At 46.1% G+C, this 25,741-nt stretch overlaps 1 protein-coding gene across 2 annotated transcripts in view; it reads right to left on the reverse strand.

The window, feature by feature from the left end:
* CAPG (capping actin protein, gelsolin like) overlaps positions 1 to 25,741 on the reverse strand; it is a 245,540-nt gene continuing 219,799 nt past the window's right edge. The window contains exons 2-11 of one of the 2 annotated variants that reach the window (XM_056859964.1): positions 14,273 to 14,360; positions 9,941 to 9,975; positions 7,898 to 8,070; positions 6,107 to 6,261; positions 5,019 to 5,186; positions 4,412 to 4,561; positions 3,192 to 3,284; positions 1,780 to 1,912; positions 632 to 720; positions 1 to 73 (exon numbers count right to left, since the gene is read on the reverse strand). In XM_056859964.1, the coding sequence (XP_056715942.1) occupies positions 8 to 73; positions 632 to 720; positions 1,780 to 1,912; positions 3,192 to 3,284; positions 4,412 to 4,561; positions 5,019 to 5,186; positions 6,107 to 6,261; positions 7,898 to 8,070; positions 9,941 to 9,963 (1,050 nt within the window). In that variant the 5' untranslated portion in view covers positions 9,964 to 9,975; positions 14,273 to 14,360 and the 3' untranslated portion in view covers positions 1 to 7. Of the gene's footprint in view, positions 74 to 631; positions 721 to 1,779; positions 1,913 to 3,191; positions 3,285 to 4,411; positions 4,562 to 5,018; positions 5,187 to 6,106; positions 6,262 to 7,897; positions 8,071 to 9,940; positions 9,976 to 14,272; positions 14,361 to 25,741 lie in introns of those variants that run through there. The other variant, XM_056859965.1, reaches the window with a different exon arrangement.

A 25,741-nucleotide genomic window follows, 5' to 3' on the forward strand; every position in this document is an offset into this window, starting at 1 on the left:
TCAGGTTTCACTTCCAGTTTATGAAGAACTGCTTGAAGAGAGGACTTTCACGGCCTTCGGGCAAGATTTCCACCTGGAATCAGGACAAAAGCATGTGAGCCTAAGATGCAAGTGTGCCCACACCAATCTAAGCTGCCTTAAAAGGAAGTATTTCTTCACATAACACACAGTTAAACTGTGGAACTCCCTGCTCCAGGATGTGGTGATGGCTGCCAGTTTGGACGGCTTTAAGAGGGGAGTGGACATGTTCATGGAGGAGAGGGCTATCCATGGCTACTAGTAAAAATGGATACTAGTCATGATGCATACCTATTCTCTCCAGGATCAGATGAGCATGCCTATTATATTAGGCCTTTGGAACACAGGCAGGCCAATACTGCTGCAGTCGTCTTGTTTGTGGGCTTCCTAGAGGCACCTGGCTGGCCACTGTGTGAATAGACTGCTGGACTTGATAGACCTTGGTCTGATCCATCATGGCTTTTCTTATGTACATGGAACTGGAGAAAGGGAAGTCATGCCTGTGCCGGTCATGAGCAGCGCTACAGTGTTCCCAGATCCCCTTTGGTCACCCGAGATATTCTATTTCATTATCAGAGCCATCCAATTGTGTGCCGGGCCTCTGCTTGCTTACCTGGGTGTTTGGAGGATAATTCATCTGGGAGATGAACTCCTCAGCTACCTGCAGAGCTGCCTGCTGCTCCTGCTCATTTGCTTTGTGGCCTGTTCAAGAAAAGAAGGGTTAGGAAAACATTTTTTTAAATCCTCCCTCCCCCCATTCCAGAGTGCTGAGAGCAGTGTGTATCTATCCTCACAACCACCCTGCAAGGTAGGTTAGGCTTAGACGGAGATTGACCTAGTTACTCTGTGAGCTTACATGGCTTTGTTCAGAGTTGAACCTGGGTCTCCCAAATCATAGTCCAGCCACTGTGCCATGTTGGCTTTTATTTTACCCAAGGCCAGCAGAACAGGCAAGAGAGCTAACACCCTTCTATATAAAAAATACATCCCTGAACATAAAAAGCCATTGTGTCAGGGGGAAGACTAGGTTGGACCCTTCTCTCTGGCATCTAGTTCTCTGTGTACAGTTGTCTGCGTATGGAGAAACATTCAGCAGAGTGAAACTCACTTGCATGCTGAAATGGTTAAGCCCAAGTGAAAATGTATCACCTTTGGGACCCTTAGGCCTTATAAACTTTCCAAAAAGTTACCAAAGTCCTGCTGAAGCCCAGACTCCTGGCAGGGGAAAACCATGTCAAAAGCTGGCTATGCTTCTGGAAGACAAAAAAAATTGGCAGGAGGTGGTTACTAGTAGGAGAACTAATCATTACTCACCCCCACCCCCAATTCTCTGCTTATCTGGGCACAGGCTTGTAGCCAGGGTGAGGTCATCGGCTGAGCTGGTTCGCTGGAATTGTTTTGCCCCATCTAAGATTTTTAAAAGTCTTTTACTGTGTGATATGGCAGTTTCCATGGGAGTTTTTTGGTTGTTGTTTAGAACAGGGAAATTTCTGGTTTAAAAAAATCCCCTTTCAGCCACACTGATCGTGACAAGGAGCTTTGAGGAGGGAAAAGGGCAAGTCGGAGCAGTGGTGGCCAGCTTCTTCAGGCTGGGGCTGCTTCTGTCCAGCTCATAATACCACCATTTTCCACCACCACCCAGCTCTGTGGGTGTCTGGCCCTGCCTCTGGGAAGATGGCATGCTCCCCACTGGCACTGCTCTGGATTCTCCATCTGTGCTCCCTCACTAGGAAGTGAGACTTTTCTCTTGAGTAGATTTACCTTTCCAGATGTAGATTTTGCCACAGAGGCCATTGTCCAGGATGAAGCAATCGTCTGTGACAAGATGATTCTGGCTGAATGGACTGCAATCGGAAATCTTGATTAGCCTCATCTTCCCAGTCATATCTGAGACCTGAGGGTTGGGGAGGGGAGAGGAGAAAGAGGTTCCTTTGTGAAACAGAGTTCTTCTAGCCCCATGCTAGTTAGATTCCTCAGACTGCCAATCCATGTGTGTGTGTTAAGTGCCATCAAGTCGTTTCTGACTCATGGCAACCCTATGAATCAGTGTCCTCCAAAATGTTCAATCTTTCACAGCCTTGTTCAGATCTTGCAAATTGAGGGATGTTGCTTTCTTTATTGAGTCAATCAATCTCTTGTTGGGTCTTCCTCTTTTCCTGCTGCCCTCAACTTTTCCTAGCATGACTGCCTTTTCTAGTGATTCTTGTTTTCTCATAATTTGACCAAAATACGATAGCTTTAGTTTAGTCATTTTAGCTTCTAGGGTCAGTTCAGGCTTGATTTCATCTATAACCCACTGATTTGTTTTTTTGGCAGTCCACGGTATCCATACCTCTTTGCATCTCAATCCCCTCCTCCCTGTCTTTTGTTCTGGACTATGAAGTGTCTCAGGACTGGGAAAGGGGCAAAAAAAGGCAGTCAAGGTGATCAAGGGGCCGTAACGCCTTCCCTGTGAGGCGTTTAGGACTTTCTAACTTGGGAAGAGACAACTAAGGTGGAATATGATACAGTTGTGTAAAATCATGCATGGTATATAGAGACTTTTCTAACTTTCTTAGAACACCAGGTCACTCAGTGAATTTGACTGGAAGTAGGGATGCCAACCTCCAGGTGGGACTTGGGGGTCCCCTGGAATTACAGCTCATCTCCAGGCTACAGAGATCAGTTCCCCTGGAGAAAAGGATGCGTTGGAAGGTGGACTTTATGGGACTGTACCCCACTGAGGTTCCTGTCCTCCCCAGGCTCCATCCCCAAATCTCCGGGAGTTTCCCAACCTTGATCTGGTAACCCTACTCCCCCATCCCCCATCAGTGGTCAGGGGGGACCTGGCAACCTTAATTGGCAGTGTGTTGCAAACAAAAGGGGTTTACTTTGTGCAATGTCTTACTAAGTGACATAATTTTTGGATGCTTCAAAATCTGGTGATGGTTGTTGGCCTCGATGACTTTAAAAGGGAGTCAAACAGACTCATGGAATAAAAGCCCATTGACTGCTGAGTCTGTGATAGCTACGTGGAATCCCCAGGTTCAGAGGCCGTATATTTCTGAGGACTAGTTGCTCAGAGAATAAAAGCAGGAGAAGGCCCAGCATCTCACCAGCTTCTCTTGGAAACATGGTGCACTAGATGGTGCACTAGATGGACCTTTCGCCTGGTCTTTATGTGAAGCTCTTACCATGTAGAGTGCAGCAGCAATGGCATTCTTCCGATCAGCCATGGCATCCTCCTCCGGACTGCCCTCCTTCAGAATTGGTTTGGGACCCAGGACCTAGGAGAACAACAGGAAATGCTGGAGGCTGACACTTCCCTATAGGAGATGCCCCTCTGATCTCAGAGACTCGTTTCCACACCTCGCAGGCCCTTTGTAAGCCCAGTTTCAATGAGATGCAGAAAAGGGCTTCCGTATGGACAGGATGTGTGTGTATGTTAAGTGCGGTCAAGTCACTTACGACTCATGGTGACCCTATGAATCAATGTCCTCCAAAACGTCCTATCCTTAACAGCCTTGCTTGGGTCTTGCAAACCGAGGGCCGTGGCTTCCTTTTTAGAGTTAATCCGTCTCATGTTGGGTCCTGCTGCCTTCAACTTTTCCTAGCGTTATTTTATTTTCCAGTGACTCTTGTCTTCTTATAAAGTGACCAAAGTACAATAGCCTCGGTTTAGTTATTTTAGCTTCTAGGACAGTTGGACAGGATGGACCCCGAATAATGAGTGTCACTCTTTTCATTTCTTAACACATCCTAGGGGCCATTGCCATGGAGGGATTCTGTGCAGTAGCAATGAATGACGTGTTACAAATGTGATGTTACTTGAATGGGGGTGCCATTGCCACTTGGAAATATTTTCATGTCTACTATGTCACTAGTATCTCACTTAAATTGCCACCGAAATCACACAGGTGTCTACACCAGCTGCTCTTCACACATTGTGTTCAGCAACATACTGGCCCTAAGAATGTATGCCCCTCTTCTGATTCCCCCTTTAGAACTTCTCAGTAAGCACTTCACCAAGTAAAGCATAAACTTTGTTTCAGAGATTTCCTATGAATATTTGAATATCTCCACCATGGCAACAGAGACCCTATATTATAGCCTGCCTCCAGCTCCAGCAGAGGGTTGGGAAGGACCGTGGCTCAGGGGTACAGCATCTGCTTTGCATACAGGAAGTCCCAGGTTTAGTTCCCAGCATCTCCAGTGAAAGGATCTCAGGCAGCAGCCAATAGGAAAGACTTTTCAGACCCTAAGAGCTGTTGCCAGTTAGAGTCAAAACAACAGTGAGCTAGAGGGACCAGTGGTCTGGATTAGCATAAGACAGCTTCATATGTCTGATTAATACCCATGCACAGAAAGGTCACATGCTCCCCTGACGTTGGTTACTCTTCTTCAAAGACCTTACCGCTATCATCTCTGCCAGCTCTTCACCATCAGTCACAATTTCCACTTTGGCTTTCCCCTTCCGCTCACTGTCCCGAATTGCCGTCGCCAAGTCTCGGGCTTTGTTGCGCTCCAGGATGTTGGATTTTGCCCCACACCAAGTAATAATGATCTGAAAGAAGAGTTCAAAAGATGGAAATTACAATACTTTGTTTTTGTCCTAGACTACCAACTCATTTGGGAGGGAAGGTGGCATAGTATAGCCTGATCTCATCAGATCTCAAAAGCTAAGCTGGATTGGTACTTGGACAGGAGACCACCAAGGAAGACTATGCAAAGGAAGGAAATGACAAACCACATCAGCTTTTCATGTGCCTTGAAAGCCCCTTGCTGGGGTCGCCATGAATTGGTTGCAGTTTGATGGCACTTATGTATGTACGTACCAACTCATTTCCCATCCATCATACACCTCCGCTGTTCTGCTGTGCCTAACACACCCATAGCAGTCCCACCCAACAAATGCATTCATCTCTGCCAAATACCCATAACACCACTGAGCCAGATACTTTCCTCATGCCTACTGTGCACAGTCCCTGCCTCTTCCCACTTTTTCTCCCTTCCAGACTCACATCTCCCAGATCCACAATGAAGCAGTCACCGGTGTTGAAACTTGTCCAGCTCAGCTCCCTCTCCGTAGCTCGGATGTTCTTTTTCCCTTTTACTTGGTAGAGTTTGTGAGTGGGACCAGATGGCTCACTAAGCTTTGCTTTGGAAAAGGCAGATTCCACACCTCCTTCCTGTGGAACACAAACGGGCCTCTTATGAGGGACAGAGAAGATGCCAGAGGTAGACAATAGAGAAAGTGCTAGCTAAGATACAAGGCAATACTCACTGGAAAAGACAATAATGCTAGGAAAAGTTGAAGGCAGTAGAAACAGACGAAGACCCAAGGTGAGATGGACTGACTCAATAAAAGAAGTCACAGCCTTCATTTTGCAAGACCTGGCTGTTAAGGATAGGAACGTTTTGGAAGTCATTAGCATAGGGTCACCATAAGTTGGAAGCGACTTGATGACACATAACACACACACAGTACAAGGGCTGTGGCTCAGCAGGTAGAGCACATGCTTTGCGTGCAGAAGGCTTACAAAGAATGCTATCAACCCCATTTCTGCTCCAACTGGTTGAAACAGACATTTCTCTTGTGGATGTCAGATATGCCTAATAGCTTCTTTTAAAAAAAAAAATAAGGAGCTACTTGCTCCAACTTGTCTCCCAGCCTTGGTTCCCCAGTTCCTTTTGCCCTCATTCCTTTTATACATCTCCTCTTCTCTACACTGCTACTGGACCATAATCCAATTTACAGTGGAGTCTTTTGGGCTGATCTATTGGTTCTAAAGCTGTATTATTATAAACTATTACTTTTTAAAAAAATCTCACCCATAATCCAAGGAGCTCAGTACATGGTTCTTCCCCTCCCCAATTTTATTCTCACCAACAACCCTGTGAGGTAAATTAGGGGTAGAGGTAAGTGACTGGCCAAGGTCACCCAATGAGTTTCATGGCAGGTTTCAACCTGCATCTCCCCAGTCCTAGGCCAACATTCTAGCCACCACATTAATATGAAGAAGTATTGATAAATTGACAAACAGGAAAGCAGGAAGTAAAGCAGGAAGGGGTGCAATTGGAAAAGTCTGGCAGGCTGGATCTCCCTTACCTGGTATTGTATGCCACGGGGAAAATATTCCATGAAAACATCTGACTCGTTACCCTGTACTTCCCGGTACTGGATCGGTTTTTCCACTAGGAAGGAGTTGAGGTGGGTGGAAAGCAGAGCACAGGCCCCCTGTTCATCCCGGGAGGAGTTTTGGCCTGGGCAACATCAGGGAAAGACAGAAAGAAAGGGATTACCGACTGGAAATTTCCTAATTCCACTTCTGATGTAAATAAGGCTTCTGGTTACTGCCAGAGTGCGAACAGCTGTTTAAAAATTGCTCCCAATTAAAAGAAGAGTTGGTTTTTACATGCTGACTTTCTCTACCTTTTTAAGGAGAATTAAACTGGCTTACAATCGCCTTCCCTTCCTCTCCCCACAGCAGACACCTTGTGAGGTAGGTGGGGCTGAGAGAGTTCGGAGAGAACTGTGACTAGCCCAAGGTCACCCAGCTGGCTTCATGTGTAGAAGTGGGGAAACCAACCCGGCTCACCAGATTAGAGTCCCCACTCATGTAGAGGAGTGGAGAATCTAACCCAATTCTCCATATTAGTCCACCACTCTTAACCACTATACCACGCTGTGTTGTTATTTTTTAAGAAAAGAGCATCTTTTTGGAAAAGTTAGATTCGAGTCCAGTAGCCTCTAAGAGACCAACTAGTTTTTTGGGGTATAAGCTTTCAAGAGTCAAAGCTCCCTTTGTCAGATACCAACAAAAGTGATTCCCCTTTTCCACCCCAACCCCCCCAAACTGGCACCCATCATTTCTTCTACCACTCCTATAGGCACCAGGATGTGCAATAGTTAGGGTCAAACTAAAGATTTTGTGGGAGAACCACAATCAGATATTTAGTACTAAAAAGACGCCACAAGACACACACACACACACACGATTTAGTCGGTGTGCAATGTTGAGGAAAGGACCTATCCTGTGCCATTCCTCCCTTAAAAAAACTCTTTCCCTGAGCAAGGCAGTTATTCATATTGTACCTGGGCTATCAACAACTAGGGAGGGCAATTGCTGTTGGAAGACACCCCTTCTTTGCCCCAACATCCTGGCTTTTATCCAAACTGGGCCTGCCTGTGGCTGTTTCTTTAACGTGAAAAGTGAACACTGGTACAGCCACTGGATATCCGAAGAAGTGAGCTGTGGCTCACAAAAGTTCAAACCCTGCCAGAAATTTTCTTAGTCTTTAAGGTGCTACTGGACTCATGCTCTTTTTCTACTGGGACAGCCAATCAGGAATCTCCCACTAATCTGTGGTGTGATCCTTAGATGCAGGCACGGAGGATTGTGGTTCTCTTTATGTGATACAACCATGGCTGGTGCTTATATCACATCCTGGAGGACCTGGTTTGGGAAGGTATGCTTGGCTGTTAAGAGTTCTTTGGGAGTAAGCCCTATTGAAATCAGTGGGAACAGTTTCCAAGTAGTCAGATCCAGGAACCATGTTGGTTTTACCAATATATACAGATTTATGCAAGTTTAATCAAATAGCCATCAAGATTATTTTAACTGGGTAATAGCCCTAATTTGCAGTCAAGGTAGAGCAGACTTCAGTGCCTAGGATATGGGGGCGAATTTGTCCTTAACATTCCAACAAACATAAACCATAGATCTGTACTTCAAGTGACACAAGCAACTTTGCTTTTTGGAGATCTAAACTCCCATTTTCCACTAGATACTCTTGGCCTACAGAGAGTAAAAGGCAGAGGATCTTTCTCTACTCAGTCCAGCCCCCAAGGGTGCTAATACATGGAAGTTTCATCTTGGCTTGACCAGATGTTGCTTACCAATCCAGATGTGCACATTGGAGTGCCCATCAGCTCCATTGTGAAGAACCAGGTAAGAATCCCCAGAGTAGAATATGCCTTTCATCTCTTCCGGGACAGACACAGGCTTCATCCGCTCTACTCGCCATATATACAGGCCTGGTTGCTTGACAGAAGGATCAAAGGGAGATCCACTATAGGACAACACAAGAGAAGGTAGGGAATTGGAAGGGGGCAAAGTAATAGGGCATGAAGAAATCAGAGGCATAAACAGTCAGTGTGGGTAAAGACGAAGTTGTTGGGGAAAAGAGAATGAAACAGGAAGGGAATAGAGGGTGAATCCAGATGAGGGAAGAGGCGGGGAAGGAATGAAAGACTGTTTACACAATCTGAGAAAATGATATTATGCCACTGTTGTGTTTTGGATGTTCAAGAGTGACTACTGAATTAAACTTCTAATTTTTTATACGCATCCAATGGATGACTCAGAAGTTGAAAATAGCCAAGAGTGAAGTTACCCCTGGAAAAACCAGCAGCTTTCAACCCACTTCTTTTTCCACCTTGTGATATATGATGATGTAAATAACACCAGGGTTATCATCTCTGGTAAATGAAGTTCACAGTTGCACAGACGAACACTCTGTCTAGTCACTGTCTAAAAGAACAGTGCAGGTTACCTATTTGCTTCTGGGCCTACTTCAAGGTACCTCTAAGCACTTGGACAGTGAGGGACTAGGATACTTATAGAATCACCTCCATATGTTCTTGACTGACAATTCAAGAGGTGAGGTGAGTGGCCCCATAAAGAGTGGGATTTTTCTCCGTGTATGGAACTACCTCACTTAGGATGATCACAGGCACACATAGTCTGACCAGTTTTAGGCACCAGATAAAAATGACCCTTTTGCCCTGGCCTCTGCTTGAGGTTTTTCCCTTTCTCTAAATCTTTTTTCTGTTCTTGTATTAAGTTATTAAATAGTAGCTCCACTGTGTGTTGTGAGCTGCTTCGAGCCTGGCTCAAATAAATAGTTTTTAGATCTTGCTGGATTTTATTGTAATAAACAGATTTTGATTTTACAATGGCTTTACATGTCTATTTATTTGTTTCATTTTATGAATATTGTTGTATTTTATGGCTTGTATGGTTGACAGAAGCTACCTCATGAACCCATAAGGGTTCATAGTTGTGGAATAAACATGTACTAAATAAAAAGAAAAGCCAAGATACACAGCAGAAGGGTGTGACTTGGCAATCTGCGGAAATCAGTGTTCATGTAGGCATGCATTGTTATCACCTTTGGGTCACAGCCTTCAAGGAACAAGCTTTGAATCTTTATTGTACTGACACACAAAAAAGCCTGGAGTGAATCCAATAAGAGAGAGTGCTTGGATGAGGCGGCACAGATATACTATTGTGACAGGAATTATGATTATTTATTCCATTTATATTCCATTTTCTAATAAGCATTCCTATGAAATATCAGTAAACTATGCGAACTACTCAAAACCAGTATTAGGAATACACCACCAGCAACCTGAGTATCTCTCAGCTCTCTTCAAAAATTCTTCCAAACCACACATGGCACTTGGGCTAGGGTTGCCAGGTCCCTCTTCGCCACCAGCAGGAGGTTTTGGGGGCGGAGCCTGAGGAAGGCGGGGTTTGGGGAGGGGAGGGACTTCAATGCCATAGAATCCAATTGCCAAAGTGGCCATTTTTCTCCAGGGGAACTGATCTCTATCGGCTGGAGATGAGTTGTAATAGCACGAGATCTCCAGCTTCTACCTGGAGGTTGGCGACCCTAAGTTGGGCTTTGGTTGGCTCTATCAAGTTCATTTTTACCCTACCTTTCCTCCAAAGAGCTCAGAGCAGCATACACAGTTCTCTCTTCCTCTCTTTCATCCTCACAACAATCCTGTGAGGTAGGTTAGGCTGAAAGAGAGTGACTGGCCAAAGGTCACTCAGTAAGTGTAATCAGTGGGGATTTGAGCCTAGGCCTCCCAGGTCCTAGTCCAGTACCCTAAACACTATACCACGCTGGCTCTCTGGATGAATGAGTTCCTTACCTTTTGGGGATTGCTGTGTACATGTTTCCAGGGATCTGGAGGAAGAAAGAGAGCTCCATTAGGTTTACCAGTGGCTAATCTGACTACGCAAAGGTTGCCAGTTCTGTGTGAGTCGCTCTGTGGAATGTCTGATTTCTTGCTTTCTACACACAAAAATGCATTGCAAAGATAACAGAGGAGATACTGAATGACTATTTGCATTCGGGGCTAAACTACACAGGCTATGGGAGAACTATATTCTCCCGCAATACTTTTTAAATGGTAAAAGAGCAAAGTGAGAGGGGTGAGATAGATTGTGGTAAGGAGAGCTTACCCTTCATCCTATACTGTTTCTCCAAACTTAATCACACTCATACACTATTTGTTCCATGGGGATAATGTAAAGAGAACTATCTCTTCCCGCCTCCCCCAGGCAAACAGCAGCTCTAAGGTTTCAGGAAAACTGTGATGTGATCAGGCCTGCTTACAGCTGCTTTTAGCATTTTTGTTCTTTAATGGGGGGACTCTTCCTGCATCTCCCAGATGACAGGTGGTTAAAGCTCCCATTATTCTATGGGAAGATTCTGGTTAGCAAATGCGTCAGCATTGATCTTTAAGCTCTCAACATCTTAGGACCAGCATCCTTAAGGACCGCCTACTCCCATATGAATCTACCCAACCTTTATGGTTATCTTTGGGAGAGAGACCTGCTAATTAAGGATACGCTTTGTTTATCTGCACCCCCTGAGAGAGAAGCTGGAACCTCTGACCTCTCTCATCATCCATTATGTGTAACAACCTAATCCATTCCAGTCCCTTACACAATCACACCTGAAAGATTTACGATGGGATTCACACCAAGCCCCTCTCTGTCCCCAAACTTCTTCTGCACCCCCTTCAGTAATTTTCCCTAGAAAAATGTGGGATATGCTTTCTTTTTCCACGGCATCTGGAAGAAACGCTGTTAGTCTTTAAGATGCCACTGGACTTCTGTTTTATTTTCCCCTCTGTCATTGTCTTCTGCCAGCATGTGATGACTTTTTTGTTTGGTCTTCCTTTATTGACCCTCCTTCCTGCTTGTTTTAACTACTGTTTGTAATATATGTGTTGTTTAACAAGGATTTTAATGTCTTTTTAACTGTTTGCTGCCTTGAGGGCCCTAACTTGGCAGAAAGGTAGGATGCAGATGTTTTAAATAAATAAAACCATCCAAAATATTTCATCACTCTAAATGGAGGTACTGCACAATATGATAGGAACGTCCCCATATTTGTTCTCCTAGAACATAAGAAAGGCAGTGCTGGATCAGACCAAGGTCCATCAAGTCCAGCAGTCTGTTCGCACAGTGGCTAACCAGGTGCCCCTAGGAAGCCCACAAGCAAGATGACTGCAGCAGCATTATCCTGCCTGTGTTTCACAGCACCTAATATACAGGCCTGCTCCTCTGATCCTGGAGATAATAGGTATGCATCATGACTAGTATCCATTTTTACTAGTAGCCATTAATACCCCTTTCCTCCAAGAACATGTCCACTCTCCTCTTAAAGCCTTTCAAGTTGGCAGCCAACACCACATCCTGGGGCAAGGAGTTCCACAATTTAACTGGTGAGTCAAGAAGACTTGTACATTATTGCACCCTGATTTCAGCTGAGTTGCACCCATGTCACTATCATTCTTGCCTTGGTTTTGAGTGTGTAACTGGACTATGACAATACAAATCCTGTCGTCTGCTCGATCTGGGTGCCCAGAGAGCAAGTTACAGGCAGGAAGACTCACTACTGATTTTGCTGGGATTGCTCATTCAGAACGTACTTCTCATTTAAGGGAAAGGGGGGGAGGGGAAACCACAGTTTTGCACTTGTGGATTTTAAAGTCACATGAATAAACTGTTGCCAGTTACCTCACACGAAATGGCACAGATGCCAGTCTTCACTTCCTTCCTCCTACCAAATACTCTTTCCATTATGAGCTAATAGGCCACCAACGCTGCAGCTCTGCTCAATGCAATCATTTCAAAGCATTTGTCGGTTTACAGAATTTACAGATAGTGGCTTGCAGGGTAGCGAATTCAGGGTTGGGAAATTCCTGGAGATTTGGGGGTGGAGCCTGGGGAGGGCACGGACCTCAGCAGGGTATAGTGCTCCAAAGCAGACATGTTCTCCGGGGGAACTGACAGCTGTAGTCGGGAGATCAGTTGTAATCCTGGGAAATTGCCAGGCTCCCCCTGGAGGTTGGCAACTACAGTGGCGCATCACCTACCATTCCAGGAAACCGCTCTCGTCAGAGCCTGTGACCAGCCAGCGCCTGATTTCTTAAGGCACTTTTAGCTCAGACAACCGGTCCATGTTTCATTCACGTGTCATTTTATTTCCTCAGAAATCCTCGTGCATAAAAGGCCAGTGATGCACCAGGGACAGGTAACAAAAATTAGGGACCATGCCGAGTAAAATAAGGACAGTCAGAATGCATGCTGTCTCAGAGGGTCAGTGATAGCCATAACAGACGCTAGGGTTGCCGGCTTGGGATTGGGAAATTCGTGGAGATTTGGGGGCTGTACCTGGGGTGGGGGGTGTTAAGGGCTGTCAAGTCGCTTCCGACTCATGGCGACCCTATGAATGAAAGTCCTCCAAAATGTCCTATCTTTGACAGCCTTGCTCAGCATGCCTAAGAATTCAGAAGGTCTATCAACAGGCTTCCACTTATCGGGGAGGTACCTAGGAATAAAATATAGTACCTCCCCGATAAGTGGAAGCCTGTTGATAGACCTTCTGTATTCTTAGGCATGCTGGCTTTATTTCTAGTCACAGAAGCATAAACAATGAAACAATATCAAACAGGGTAACTAAGAGTTTTGTGGTACCTGAAGGAAAATTGCATTCAGTAGACTTCAAGGTGCCACAAGACTCTGTTGTATTGGCTGATGCAGACTGACAGTGCAATCCTAAACCGAATTGTGTGTGTAAAGTGCTGTCAAGTCACAGCTGACTTATGGCAACCACTTTTTGGGGTTTTCATGGCAAGAGACTAACAGAGGTAGTTTGCCAGTGCCTTCCTCTGCACAGCAACCCTGGTATTCCTTGGTGGTCTCCCATCCAAATACTGCCCAGGGCTGACCCTGCTTAGCTTCTGAGATCTGATGAAATCAGACAGCAGGCTAGCCTGGGCCATCCAGGTCAGGGTTACACCCTTCTAAATCCTCTGAGGGTTAGCAGGGATTAACTCTGCATAGGTTTGCACTATCCTCCTGAAATTAGTCACGAGGACTATCAACCAGGATGGGAATTTTTTAAACTCTTGGTTTGTTTGTTTTACAAATTTTGTGCTATTGTCTGTCTCAGTAGCATTATCTTCTAACCTTCCTCTCTAATCATACCATCTGCACATACTTAAAGTAATTTGCAGGCCTACATGTGAATACCAGTTGAGGTTTCTCTTCTCCCTCGGGGATGGGGGGTAACCTCAATTCTACTCTCCAATATTTATCTGATTAAACCAGATGTTTCGTTATGTGTTAGGCGAAGGAATGGCTCCTTATCTGCATGGGGGTAGTGAACAAGCAAACTTCTTCAGTGAGGTCTGGCATCTTTCACCCTCCATTAAGAACATGAGAAGAGTCAGATTAGGGTCAGATTAGTAATCCGTCTACTTTAGCATTTGGCTTTCCACAATGGGCCACCAGATCCTGGAAGCCCACCATATAAAGGCAAGAGTCCCTTTCCTATCGCTTCCCCCCTCTGCTACTGGTATTCAGAAGTGTATTGCCTCTGAATGTAGAGGTTCCCTTTAGCCATCATGGCAAAATAGCCGTTTGATAGACCTATCTTCCATGAATTTGTCTAGTCCTCTTTTTAAAACATCTAAGCCAATGACTGACACCACGTACTGCGGTAGTGAATCCAGTACATTGATTATATATTGTATGATGATAAGAACATGAAAGAAATATAACTGATGATGTTTATAGCCCTTAAGGGAGAAGGAAACTCCTATTTTAACATTCAGATGTCACAACTGTGAATGTTAACTTCAGTAATAAGAAAGCTGCAGTTCTACCAGTTTAAGTGCACCTTTAGTACATATCCATCAGCAACTGGCATGCAGGGTAAGAATGTGGATGTTATTATTGAACAGTTGCCACTGGAAGCGAGACAAGAAGAGAGCAGCAACAGAAGCCAAGCTTCTAGGAAATGTTGCATGAAGGGATCCAAGATAGTTTGCCAGTTCGTCACTGCCCACCTGGATTTCAATCGCACACACAAAGCCAGGATTTTAGCCCCCCCCCCCCCAGGTTTTATCATCTACAGCCTCCAAGGGAGAAAAGGCTGCCTTACAGAGGGAGAGAGATTCACTCACCAAGGCGGGTCACTCACCGGCAGCCTCTGTTACAACAAAACTTTTCACAAACAGGAATATAAAATTAGATTTCCTGGGCGGGGCTAGCCTTCCTTCCTAGCCTCTCTCTTCAGTGTTTGCATTGCTTCATTTCTTCGTGGCTGCAGGAAAGAAAATGAGCCAGAAGCGGTAAGGAGGAGTGACTCACTTCACTCCTGATTTACCACTGGTCATGTGTACTGCACACCGGTTGCTGTGCTCTGGCCCTTTGACCCTCTCTGGTTCCTAGAGCCCTGAAGGAACAGCCCTGTGTTGCCGATGCATCCTAAATTAAGCATCATTACAAAGTCTGGTCAGTTGTTTTGAGGTTTGTTTTTTTAAAACTGGAGAGCCAGGTTTGCCTCTTGGGCATGGCGCCGGATGAGAAAAGTTACAGACATCCTGCAACTTTTATGAAGGGAAAGGAGAGACTTTTCCTCTCACAAAGCCAAATGGGTCTCGGGATAGAAGTGCAGTGGGCTCAGATGACAGTTCTTCCATTTGAGCACTGCTGCCCCGGTTGCGTTTCCACACTCCTGTCTTGCAAGACATGTCACTGCATGTCATAGAGGGTTGCCAACCTCCAGGTGCAGCCTAGAGATCTCCTGGAATTACAGCTGCTCTACACAGATCAGTTCCCCTGGAGAAAATGGCACCTTTGGAATCTATGGTACTGAACCCCACTGACGTCCCTCCCCCTCAACCCCACTCTTCCTAGGCCCCAAATCTCCAGGAATCTCACAACCTAGAGTTGGCAACCCTAGCACGTAATTATCTCAACATGAAAGCTTCCAACCCAAGTGTTCCTTCCTTAGCTGAGGCAAGTGGATGGAACATGCTTCATATCCAGTAGTTTCTGTTCCCATGTTCGATTTCAAGGAACAGTAACTAAAAACAATCCCCCGGAAGGGATCCCCTTACCTACTTTATCCTCTTACCTACTTTATCCTTTATTTTCTGGGATCACCATAGCAGCCATCTTCTACATCCAGAGCTGGCTCAAGTTATTTTGCTGTTTTGTGTGAAATTTAATTTTACCCTCTCCCCCTGCAGTTTGTTGTGTGGGGTGTGGATTGTCACATCTTTCCCACGAGGATCTCCAGAGAGGGTTGTCTTTTTCTCCCTTTTATCCACACAAAAACCCTGTGATGCAGGTTGGTCTGAGAGAGAGTGACTGTACCATCATGGCTGATTTGAACCAAGCTCTCAGGCCTTGTCCAACACTCTAACCACTATACCACACTGTCTTTCTTCTCCTTCTGCCCTTTGACAGGTGGTAACTTGGAGGAGGGGAACAGACACTGGACAGAGACATGATGGAAAGTTTTACAAACAAAGCACTGAGTTTTGGCCCTGGCACATTAGCTAATTTCTGTGAACTCTGATAGCTGCTAATAGAAACCTGCTTAGCTATGTGTGTGTGTGTGTGTTGTGTTGTTCAGAGCAGCAAGTGTCCGGATACTGATATCTTTGACTGCAATGATATCTGGAAACAGATATGTCCCAGGAGACATATCTATGAGCATCACTATGCCAAGGAAACCACAGACTTAGTCATAAACACAAGTATTTATCTGACCCAAGTGTCCCTGCTTTATTTTGCATGTAGGCACCTACAGCTTGTGCTTTCTCCTGCGTGGAGTGAGAGATATGGTAGCAGAATTAATTGGTGCACATGAATGTTGTGGCACAACCACATTGGGAGATGCAGTCCCGCAGGTACCACGGTCCCAGACCGTTTAGGGCTTTAAAGGTACCAAAACCTTAAACCTGATCTGGTGCTCAACCTGGAGCCAGCACAGCTGGCGGAGCACTAGTTGGAGATATGCCTTCCAAGGGGTCTTTGTACCGCTGCTGCGGTAAGTCTAGTCCTGATGCACAGATTTAGATATCCACAGATGTGGGGCATACTTCACCATTAGATAGACAAGTGGGGACCCATGAGAAACTTGCAGGGAAATTCCCCCACTGGTCCCTGCTTAGACCTCTGGCTTCCCATACCCCTAGCCACCTTTCTGTACCTTTCTCACTGCCATCTTTGTGCTCTGCCTACCTCCCCCTCCCCCCTTGGCATTCCATTCACCTCCACCCTTGCTGTTCTGCCAACCTACCCCCCCCACCCTTGGCACTCCACTCATCCCCCCCCCCAGCCTCACTGTTCTGCCTACCTACCCCCCAACACTTGCAGCTCTCCCTATTTAGCCCCCCACCCATGGCACTCTACTCACCACCCAGTAGCCTGATGAAAATCAAAGGGAAGGCTGATGGAGAGCCCTTCCCCTTTTTAACCTTTACTCTCCCCTACCATTACTTGCACCAGGTTCAGCTGCCCTTTTCAAACTTTCCTGGCAGCTTCTAACTGGCAAAGAAGAAGAAGAGGAAGAAGAGGAGGAGGAGTTGGTTTTTATATGCTGACTTTTCTCTACCACCTCAGGGAGAATCAAACCAGCTTACAATCACCTTCCCTTCCCCTCCCCACAACAGACACACTGTGAGGTAGGTGGGGATGAGAGAGCTCTAAGAGACCTGTGACCAGCCCAAGGACCCCCAGCCGGCTTCATGTGTAGGAGAGGGGAAACGAATCCAGTTCACCAGATTAGCATCTGCTGTTCATGTGGAGGAGTGGGGAATCAAACCCAGTTCTCCAGATCAGAGTCCACCGCTCCAAACCACCGCTCTTAATCACTACACCACGCTGGCTCTCAGAATGTGGGGAGAAGTAGTGCTGGAATTTTGGAAGGGGGGAGGATCCCACAGGGCCTGAGCTGGAATAACAGATGACCTCCAGGCTACAGAGACCAGTTCCCGGGAGACAATGGCAGCTATACAGACTGTATGGTATACCATAGGGTCTAAAAAGAAGTCCTACTAGAGTGGCATCACATACCTGCTGAGCCTCCTCTCAAACTCCACCTTCCCCAGGCACCACCCACCAAATCTCCAGGAATTTCTTAAACTACAGCAGGATTATAATACTTTGCCTGTAATGTATAGTTCTGCCCCTCGAGTCCTGGTTTATGTTACAATTTCATTCAAATACAGCCTTGTTATCTGAAGAAGGGAGTTGTGACTCACGAAAGCTCATACCCTGCCAGAAATGTTGACAGTTTTTAAGGTGCTGCTAGACTCTTTGCTTTTTTCTACAGCCTGTTCTTCAGTACAAGGAACGCATGCATTTTTGCAAAGGAGGCTGCGTAATTTTCAGTGCCAAACATATACGCTAAATCTTCACCCTCCCTCATGTGCATGTGTCAGGACAAACAAATGACACTGACACTCTTGAACACGAGCAGAAGTTTGTGCGTACAAAAATATCCTGTGGAAATCAATCCAGTTTGCAAACATGGAGTTTAATGGTATAGTGGCTGTGTTACTCTCTCATGACCACAAGGTGACACCCTTTTACTAAGAAGAAGAGACAAGGAAGGCAACTATACACCAATCTATCAGGCCATTTATGCAGGGTCAATTTTGATGCTCGCTCAAAGCTCTTTTTAAAAATGCGACCTTTAAAATGCTTATTCACGGTCCCGACGCAAAAGGAGAAATTCCACACACACCCCACTCGCCTGCTCCTTTGTTCCTTCCATTAGCCAATCACCGTTTGCATAGCTAACGCACAGCTGTCATTTTGCATGGTTCCTTCAGGGGATTCTTCGGTGTGGGGGCAGAGCAAACACAAAAGGTCGTGTTAATGGGGCTCTTAAGAAATGCAAAGTAGGTATGTGCAGGCTTTGCAGTTGCTTCCTGAATGACAGTTCAGCGTGCAAGACTAAAAAAAAAAATATAGGGGCACTTCAGCCTGGAACTCACTGCTAATTACTAAGCATAAATGGCTTCAGAGTTGACTGATGGGAGATACTGGGCACTTTCACACATGCCAAATAAAGCACTTTCAATTCACTTTGAAGCTGGATTTTACTGTGTGAAATGGCAAAACCCACTTGCAAACAATCCTTAAAGTGCATTGAAAGTAGATTGAAAGTGCATTATTCACCATGTGTGAAAAGTGCCAACTATCTTATCACTATGGCATGAACAAAACACATGAAGCTTCTTTCTAGTAAGTCAGACCCTGAGTCAAAGTCTAGCAACTTTACCTGCAAGCAAGAACCAACCATGAATTTGGCACGTATGCACAGCAGTCCTCCACGCACTGATTTCTATGTGCAGCCCACAGTATCATATGAGAATGAGTTCATTATTGGGGCTGGAGCAGGGTTGCCAACCTCCAGGTGGGGCCTGAAGATTTCCTGGAATTACAGTTGCTCTCCAGATAACAGGGATCAGTTCCCCTGGAGAAAATGGCTGGTTTGGAGGGTGGTCCCTCTTCTCCCCAAACCCTGCCCTCCCCTGGCTCCACTTCCAAATCTCCAGGAATTCGAGTTCTTGTTCCAAATATCCTTCCAGCCTTTGCAAGCCTTGCTGGGGGCCAATCCCACGATTTAAGAACCTAGACCTCTGAAACGGAGGGTTAGGAGTCAGACATTTTTTTCTCAAAGGCAGTGGGAGACATCTTCTGACACACAAACATGTTCCTAAATTGAAGCTGGTCCCAGCCCCCCCTCCCCAACACTAGTTGTATGAAATGCTTTGGTCTGTTGCGCACATTGCGTATAAAATAAAAATAGGACTAGCGATGTCTTATATTGAGCCAACTTCTGTCAACATTAAGAGCATGTAGACTTTCATGTTACAGAGAGCACATTTTTCATGCTTCCCCCTCCCCCCCCCATGTCACTTAAAAAGCATGCAAACGCTGATGTCAACTGAACTTGACTTGGTAAATACCATAATCCTAATTTTTTCCAGAATTCACTTTCTGGGTCCAGCACAACAAGGGGGCTGCCTACACTAACATACTACAGACAGTTCTGGTTATGTTCTTGGAGAACCAGCAGTGAAATCTGAAGCAGAGTTACACCCTTCTAAGCACACTGGCTTCAATGGACTCATAAGGTTGTGACAGGATTGCACCATAAATCACAGAAGACCATCACTGTCCGGCACCCGCTGTTTACAAACCCCGACAGACAGCCTTCCAAGCAGCAGTGTCTTAGTCAGGCTTCTCTTACACTCCATGTAACTCTATATTCCTTCTTTGGGGTGCCAAATACAAACCACTATAGGTGAACACATGAAGCTGCCTTATACTGAATCAGACCCTTGGTCCATCAAAATCAGTACTGTCTACTCAGACTGGCAGCGGCTCTCCCAGGTCTCAGGCAGAGGTCTTTCACATCGTCTACTTGCCTTGTCCCTTTAACTGGAGATGCCGGAGATTGAACCTGGAACCTTCTGCATGCCAAGCAGACGCTGTGCCACTGAGCCACAGCCCCTCTCAGGTGAGGTGCCGTGGCTCAGTGGCACAGCACCTGCTTTGCAAGCAGGGGCAGATGGTGGTGACAGCCCTGGGAAAAGGCCCTGCCCCCAGCCTAGCTTGGCCCTGCTGGCATGCCCCAGCCCTGCTGCTCCAAAGGAGGGAAGGAGAGCCTGCCCAGCCAGCACCAAGCAAGTGATGCTCGGCCAACCTGGCCAGCTGGGCAGGGTGAGACCAGGTGGGCACATCCTATCCCTTGCCCCATTGAAGCCAGGCCCAGTAGGTGCATCCTTAGGTACGGTGAAGCTGGGCAACGGTGAGCTAGAAGACTGTGCCCCTTGCCGCTGCAAGCCCTCCTTCCCTGTGCCTACAGCTTGCGCCCTTGGGTGAGGGGAATAATCCCTGGGAAAGTTCTCCAAACTCAATGAAAAACAAAGAAGGAAAGATGTTCTATGTTTTTGTATAAATGAGGAGCCTTTTTCTTATTTGTCTGGTTTTTGGCAGGGAGAAACCCTTGGATGACCAGAGCAATCCCCAAAATGTTCATCCAAATTGGATGCAAAGGAAAAAACCTCACAGCTAGAAATGTGATTCCCATTGGAAATAAAACAAAAATGAATAAAATGTTCAAAAGAAGAAGAAATCATTTGCACATACCTAAACTACCTAGCCCATATTGTTGGATCAAGGCATCTGGAATCACAGATATACTGCATCTTTACATGGAAGTTCCATCTAGCTGTGATTAATACTAGCTGCTATCGTCTGCGAATGTGCTTGAGGATGCACACTGGCTGAGAAGCAAAGAATTAATCAGCAAAGGCAGGGTTCTGTACTAGTTCCCGAACGAGTGACATATGGCAGACTAATAGGAATCAGATGGGAGCAGAGAAGCTGCAAAATTGGAGGGGGCCTGGGTCTCATGAGCCCAGGTGCAGGCAGGGAGAAACATCTGGAGGAAGCTCTTGAGACAAAAAGGACAGGAAATTAGAGGGCAAGTGATCTGGTCAGGAACAGCCTGATTCTCACCATCTGTAACCCACCTCGAGCCATCTCAAGCAATGAAGCACATTCACCGAGAGGATCTGGAAATCAGCTCTGCAGCGAGATCTGGGTCTCCTGCTGTCATGGGGTGGAATGGGCGCATCCATTTTGCACAGAGCTGCTTCCTTCCCCACATCACATACAACGTGGTCTCTTGAAAAGAGGGGAGGGGAGTAGAACCATAAGCGAAGGAGGAGTATGAAAGCAAAACAAGGCGACAGACGGGGCCAAGACCAGCTGCTCAGGCTAGAGAGCTGCAGGCTACAACTGCTCACCGTCACATGCTTCCAGCGCATGTTTGCAACCAGAGGGGCGCTAGGGAGCTGGTCTGGATTCAGATCATGCCTTGAGTAAGTTGCTATCTCTGTCATCATGGAGCAATGATACAGACATTTTTTTAGGACAATACAAAATATGCAGGGTTTTCAACCTCCAGGTGGGGCCTGGAGTTCTCCCAGAATTACAACTAGTCCTGATAACAGAAATCAGTTCTGCCATATTCTCCAGGTGAACTGATCTCTGTTGCCTGGAGATCAGTTATAATAGTGGGAGATCTCCAGCCACACCCCTGGAGGTTGGCAACCCTAAACTAAGGTTGCCATCCTCCAGGAGGAGCATGAAGAGCTCCTGGGATTACAACAGATCTCTAGATTACAGAGATCCGTTCTCATGGAGAAAATGGCTGCTTTGGAGGGTGGACTCTATGGAATTTACCCCGGCTCTCCAGGAATTACTCAACCTGGAGTTAGCAACCCTATGTCATAGGTGGTAATATAATTTTGTTATTTTAAATACTTCTGTATTCCCTGTTTTTCTGGTTGCTGTTGATGTTTTTATTGCATGACAAAGCAGAAGTTCCAAGTGCACGGTCTGTTGGCTTTTGCCGGGAACTAATTGTTGGAAACAAAACCGCCTCTAAGAACAAAGTTCTGCACAATCGTTTCTCGGCATATTCACCCTGAGGGTTTGGCCAGAGCACTGAGACAACTTGGCAATACTACTGAAACCCAGCGTGTGTGAGTGAGTCCACAGTGTGTAAACAATGAATGCCTGAAAACTATGATTCAAATGGATGGGGATGAACACACTGGAGCAGTAGGGTTGCCAGTTCCCACTTCGCAACCGGCGGGAGGTTTTTGGGGTGGAGCCTGAGGAGGGCGGGGTTTGGGGAGGAGAGGGGCTTCAATGCCATAGAGTCCAATTGCCAAAGAGGCCGTTTTCTCCAGGTGAACTGATCTCTATCGGCTGGAGATCAGTTGTAATAGCAGGAGATCTCCAGACCAGCTAGTACCTGCAGGTTGGTAACCCTATGGAGCAGAACCCAGACAAAATGGAGGTGGCGCTGGTTGGGGATGCTGAAGCTCTAAATGGGACTGACCTACTCAGTTTAGACGGGGTTTAGTGGTCTCTCAGGCCATGAAGAGCTTTCAAGGAAAGTACCAGCAGCTGAAACTGGACTCAAAAGCAAACTGGAATCCAACACACAGCTCTTTTAATATTGGCATAATGTGATCATTATGGGTGGACCGCCACATTCTGTATCAATTGAAGGGTGTAGGTTATACTAACAGGCACCCTCCTGTAGAACCCATTACAGTAATCTAGAGGTTTACATTTGCCAACTCCAGGTTGGAAAAATCCAGGAGATTTTGGGGGTGGAGCTTGCAGAGAGAGGGGACTGGGGAGGGGCCTCAGTAGGGTGCAATATCATAGAGTCCCACCTTCTAAAGTAGCTGTTTTCTCCAGGAAGTTGATCTCTGTAGTCAGGGGATTAGCTGTAATTCCAGGAGATCTCCAGGCCCCACCTGGAGGTTAGCAACACTACCTGAGACCCACATCTCTGAAGGATGGCCCCATTTCCTATATGAACCTTAGCATCAGCTTTTGTTGGCGCAACAATTCCTTCTGGCAACACCCCCATTACAGATGACCTGTCTTATTCATTGGAAAACCTCTTATAATTTGTCCACCCCACCTAGGGTTGCCAGCTGTAGTTTGGGGAATACCCGGATATTTTTGGGGCAGAGCCTGAGAAGGGCGGGGTTTGGGGAGGGACTTCTATGGGGTATAATGCCATAGAATCCATCTTCCAAAGTGGCCATTTTCTCCAGGTGAACTGATCTCTATCAGCTGGAGATCAGTTGTAATCCCAGGATATCTCCAGCTAGTACCTGAAGGTTGGCAACTCTAACCCCACTCCACCCCACGCAATGGACTTTTGTGGAAGGTAGTCAAAGATAGGACATTTTGGAGGACTTTCATTCATAGGGTCACCATGAGTCGAAGCGACTTGACGGCACTTAACACACACACAGTCACGGTTGCTGTAAATTCTTGTATTTGATCATGTGCTACTGCCTCTTTAAGATATAACTATGCAGCACTCTGAGAAAAGGAAGGGAAAAAGCCAACTTTATTGCTAAGGTGGTTTTCCTTCTGAAGACGTTGTAGTCTGTGTGGAGTCTTTTCAAGAATTAAAAGTTGGTTGGAGTGTACCACTTTCAAAAGCTCTGAAGAAGGCTCCGTCTGTCCCAGCTTTTAGGCAGACATGTAAGTTAATAGTAGTTGGAGGGTGTTTTGCTAATGGGTCAGACGTTGAAATATTGTGCTCTTGGTGGTAGATTGTGCTTATTGTATCGTCCGTCATCGGTTGCATTGGATTGTTGGTTTGTTTTGCAAACTGGTTTTTTTATTGCTTGTTGCAAGCTGTCCTGATCTATTGGAAATGCCGGGTAGAAATGTCAGAATAAATACAGATGTATTTATTCTTCTCCCCACTGCACTGAATTGGCTCTTCTGGGTCACCATACTCGGAAGTGCTGGAATTCCATCCAGCAAGAATTTGGCTTAGCTTCAGTTTGGCTCTTGCTAGTGGCCAGTTCTGTTCAGAGATGCCTCTAGATGTTCTTTGTGTGGTTAGAATCAAGTTACCTGTTTGTTATGTACTTTCAATGTGTGCATGAGCTGAACACCCACCTCCGTGGGGTACAGTGCCATTGAGTTATGCATAGGGTTGCCAACCTCAAGGTAGTAGCTGGAGATCTCCTGCTATTATAACTGATCTCCAGCCAATAGAGATCAGTTCACCTGGGGAAAACAGCCGCTTTGGCAATTGGACCCTATGGCACTGAAGTCCCTCCCCTCCCCAAACTCCACCCTCCTCAGGCTCCACCCCAAAAACCTCCCGCCGATGGGGAAAAGGGACCTGGCAACCCTAGTTATGCATGTCCCTAACATAGGCCCATTGAGATTTATGAAAAAATTAAGCCTCTGTTTATTCTCTTAGCTCTAATCGCCCCTTTTTTCTTATTGAATTCACTTGGTACTATTGTCCTCCTGAATGGTGCCAGTGGGAAGTCACAAGAAATCCCAAGAACTGGTGTAGCGGTCTACTGAATTCCCAGCGCAGATTTAGCATCATTGGGCTTTTTCTCTGCAAAGCCATGATTGATTGTCCCACCTCAGCAGGCTCCGACTCACAAATATAACATGTCACTGAGGCAGTCGGTGGCTAATGGGAACGATGCCAATGGCTGTTAAATTGGGGCAAATTACTCAAGATGGGCCCATGGCCGCCGCCATTTTAAACCAATTTTAAAATTCCACAAGGGACTGAGCCTGCAGCATGGTGGGCTGAGAGATGCTCTTGTGCCTCCTCCCCATTCAACTGCTGAAATGGCAACACATGGCTGTTTTGGCACTTGAAAAGGCATTTTTTGGGGGGAACGATAACAATACAAGAGCACCTCAGCCCACCATACTGCAAGGCCAAAGGATGGGCCCTTGCAGCATTTTTAATTTGCTTTAGAATTAAGAAGAAGAAGAAGAGTTGGTTTTTACATGCTGACTTTCTCTACCACTTAAGGAAGACTCAAACCAACTTACAATCACCTTCCCTTCCCCTCCCCACAACAGACACCCTGTGAGGTTGGTGGAGCTGAGAGAGCTCTAAGAGAGCTGTGACTAGCCCAAGGTTACCCAGCTGGCTTCATGTGTAGGAGTGGGGAATCGAATCCTGTTATCCAGATCAGAGTCCACTGCTGGTGAATGGTGACAGCGTCCATGGGTTGGACCCGTGATTGAATGTTGCAGCTGTCCAGTTTGGCTCTGAGTTGTTCTTTGGCCAGTGGCACAAGCTCTACACACTCTATTACATTCTCTAGTATTCATTCACTCTACAGTGACCTGTCCTGCATCTTAAAACCAAAGAGGGTGAAAATTCTTGAGATTAACGATACACTAGAAAATCCTAATTCTCCTACACTATACTATCAACAGTTCGAAACATAGCACAGCGGCTGCAGTGTGTGAAATGGTAGGCTGTGTGCTGTGCTTACATGCTTATGCACACAGCATTTACTGGCATGTGTACTAGAGATGAGATGCATTCATCCGCCCACTCGGACAATTAAATACTAGAGACTTTAAGGAGGGAGGAACATTCAAGACTAGCAACTCGAGCAAATCACACTTGCAAAGTATTAATGAGACATCCCCCAAAAGCAAACATTGGGACAATGAATAACTGGGGCAGGAGGAATTTAAAAAAACAAATAGAAACACTCCATGGTAAACAGGAAGCGTTGGTGGATGTGTGGGTGTTACTAGAGCCACTCATCTCGCCCTGTGGTACCCCCTGTGCCTATCAAGACCACAAATATATATTCTCCTTTATTGGAGAGCCTGGTAGTTTGGGGAGTAGTGGTGGACAACCTTTCCACGAGTTTCCTAAACGGACCTTATGCTAGTGTTAAGCCAAAGATTAAAGCCAAGCTTGGAGCCAAAACTGCCCCCTTCTTTCCCCTTGCCTCAGGCCAAAGCCAAACTCTCCATATCACTGCTCAGAGGGAAGCAGCCAAGCCTGAACGGACTTCCATGTACACCCAGAGAGCCTTCTGGACTCTTGCTCCTATTGTACTACATTTGAACGGTTTGTGTGTGCCTTTTTCAGGGACAAAGGGCCGTGAGTCGTGGCTGCCCCTCTGATGGCTTTAGCTGATGTTCCCACTTGGCATTGAATTCCTCTGGGGGGCTGGAGGTGACCAGGATCTTATGCTTCGCCGAGCTATCTAGTATTTACATTCCAG

This window comes from Euleptes europaea, chromosome 14 (assembly GCF_029931775.1).
Source record: "Euleptes europaea isolate rEulEur1 chromosome 14, rEulEur1.hap1, whole genome shotgun sequence".
NCBI classification, from domain to species: domain Eukaryota; kingdom Metazoa; phylum Chordata; class Lepidosauria; order Squamata; family Sphaerodactylidae; genus Euleptes; species Euleptes europaea.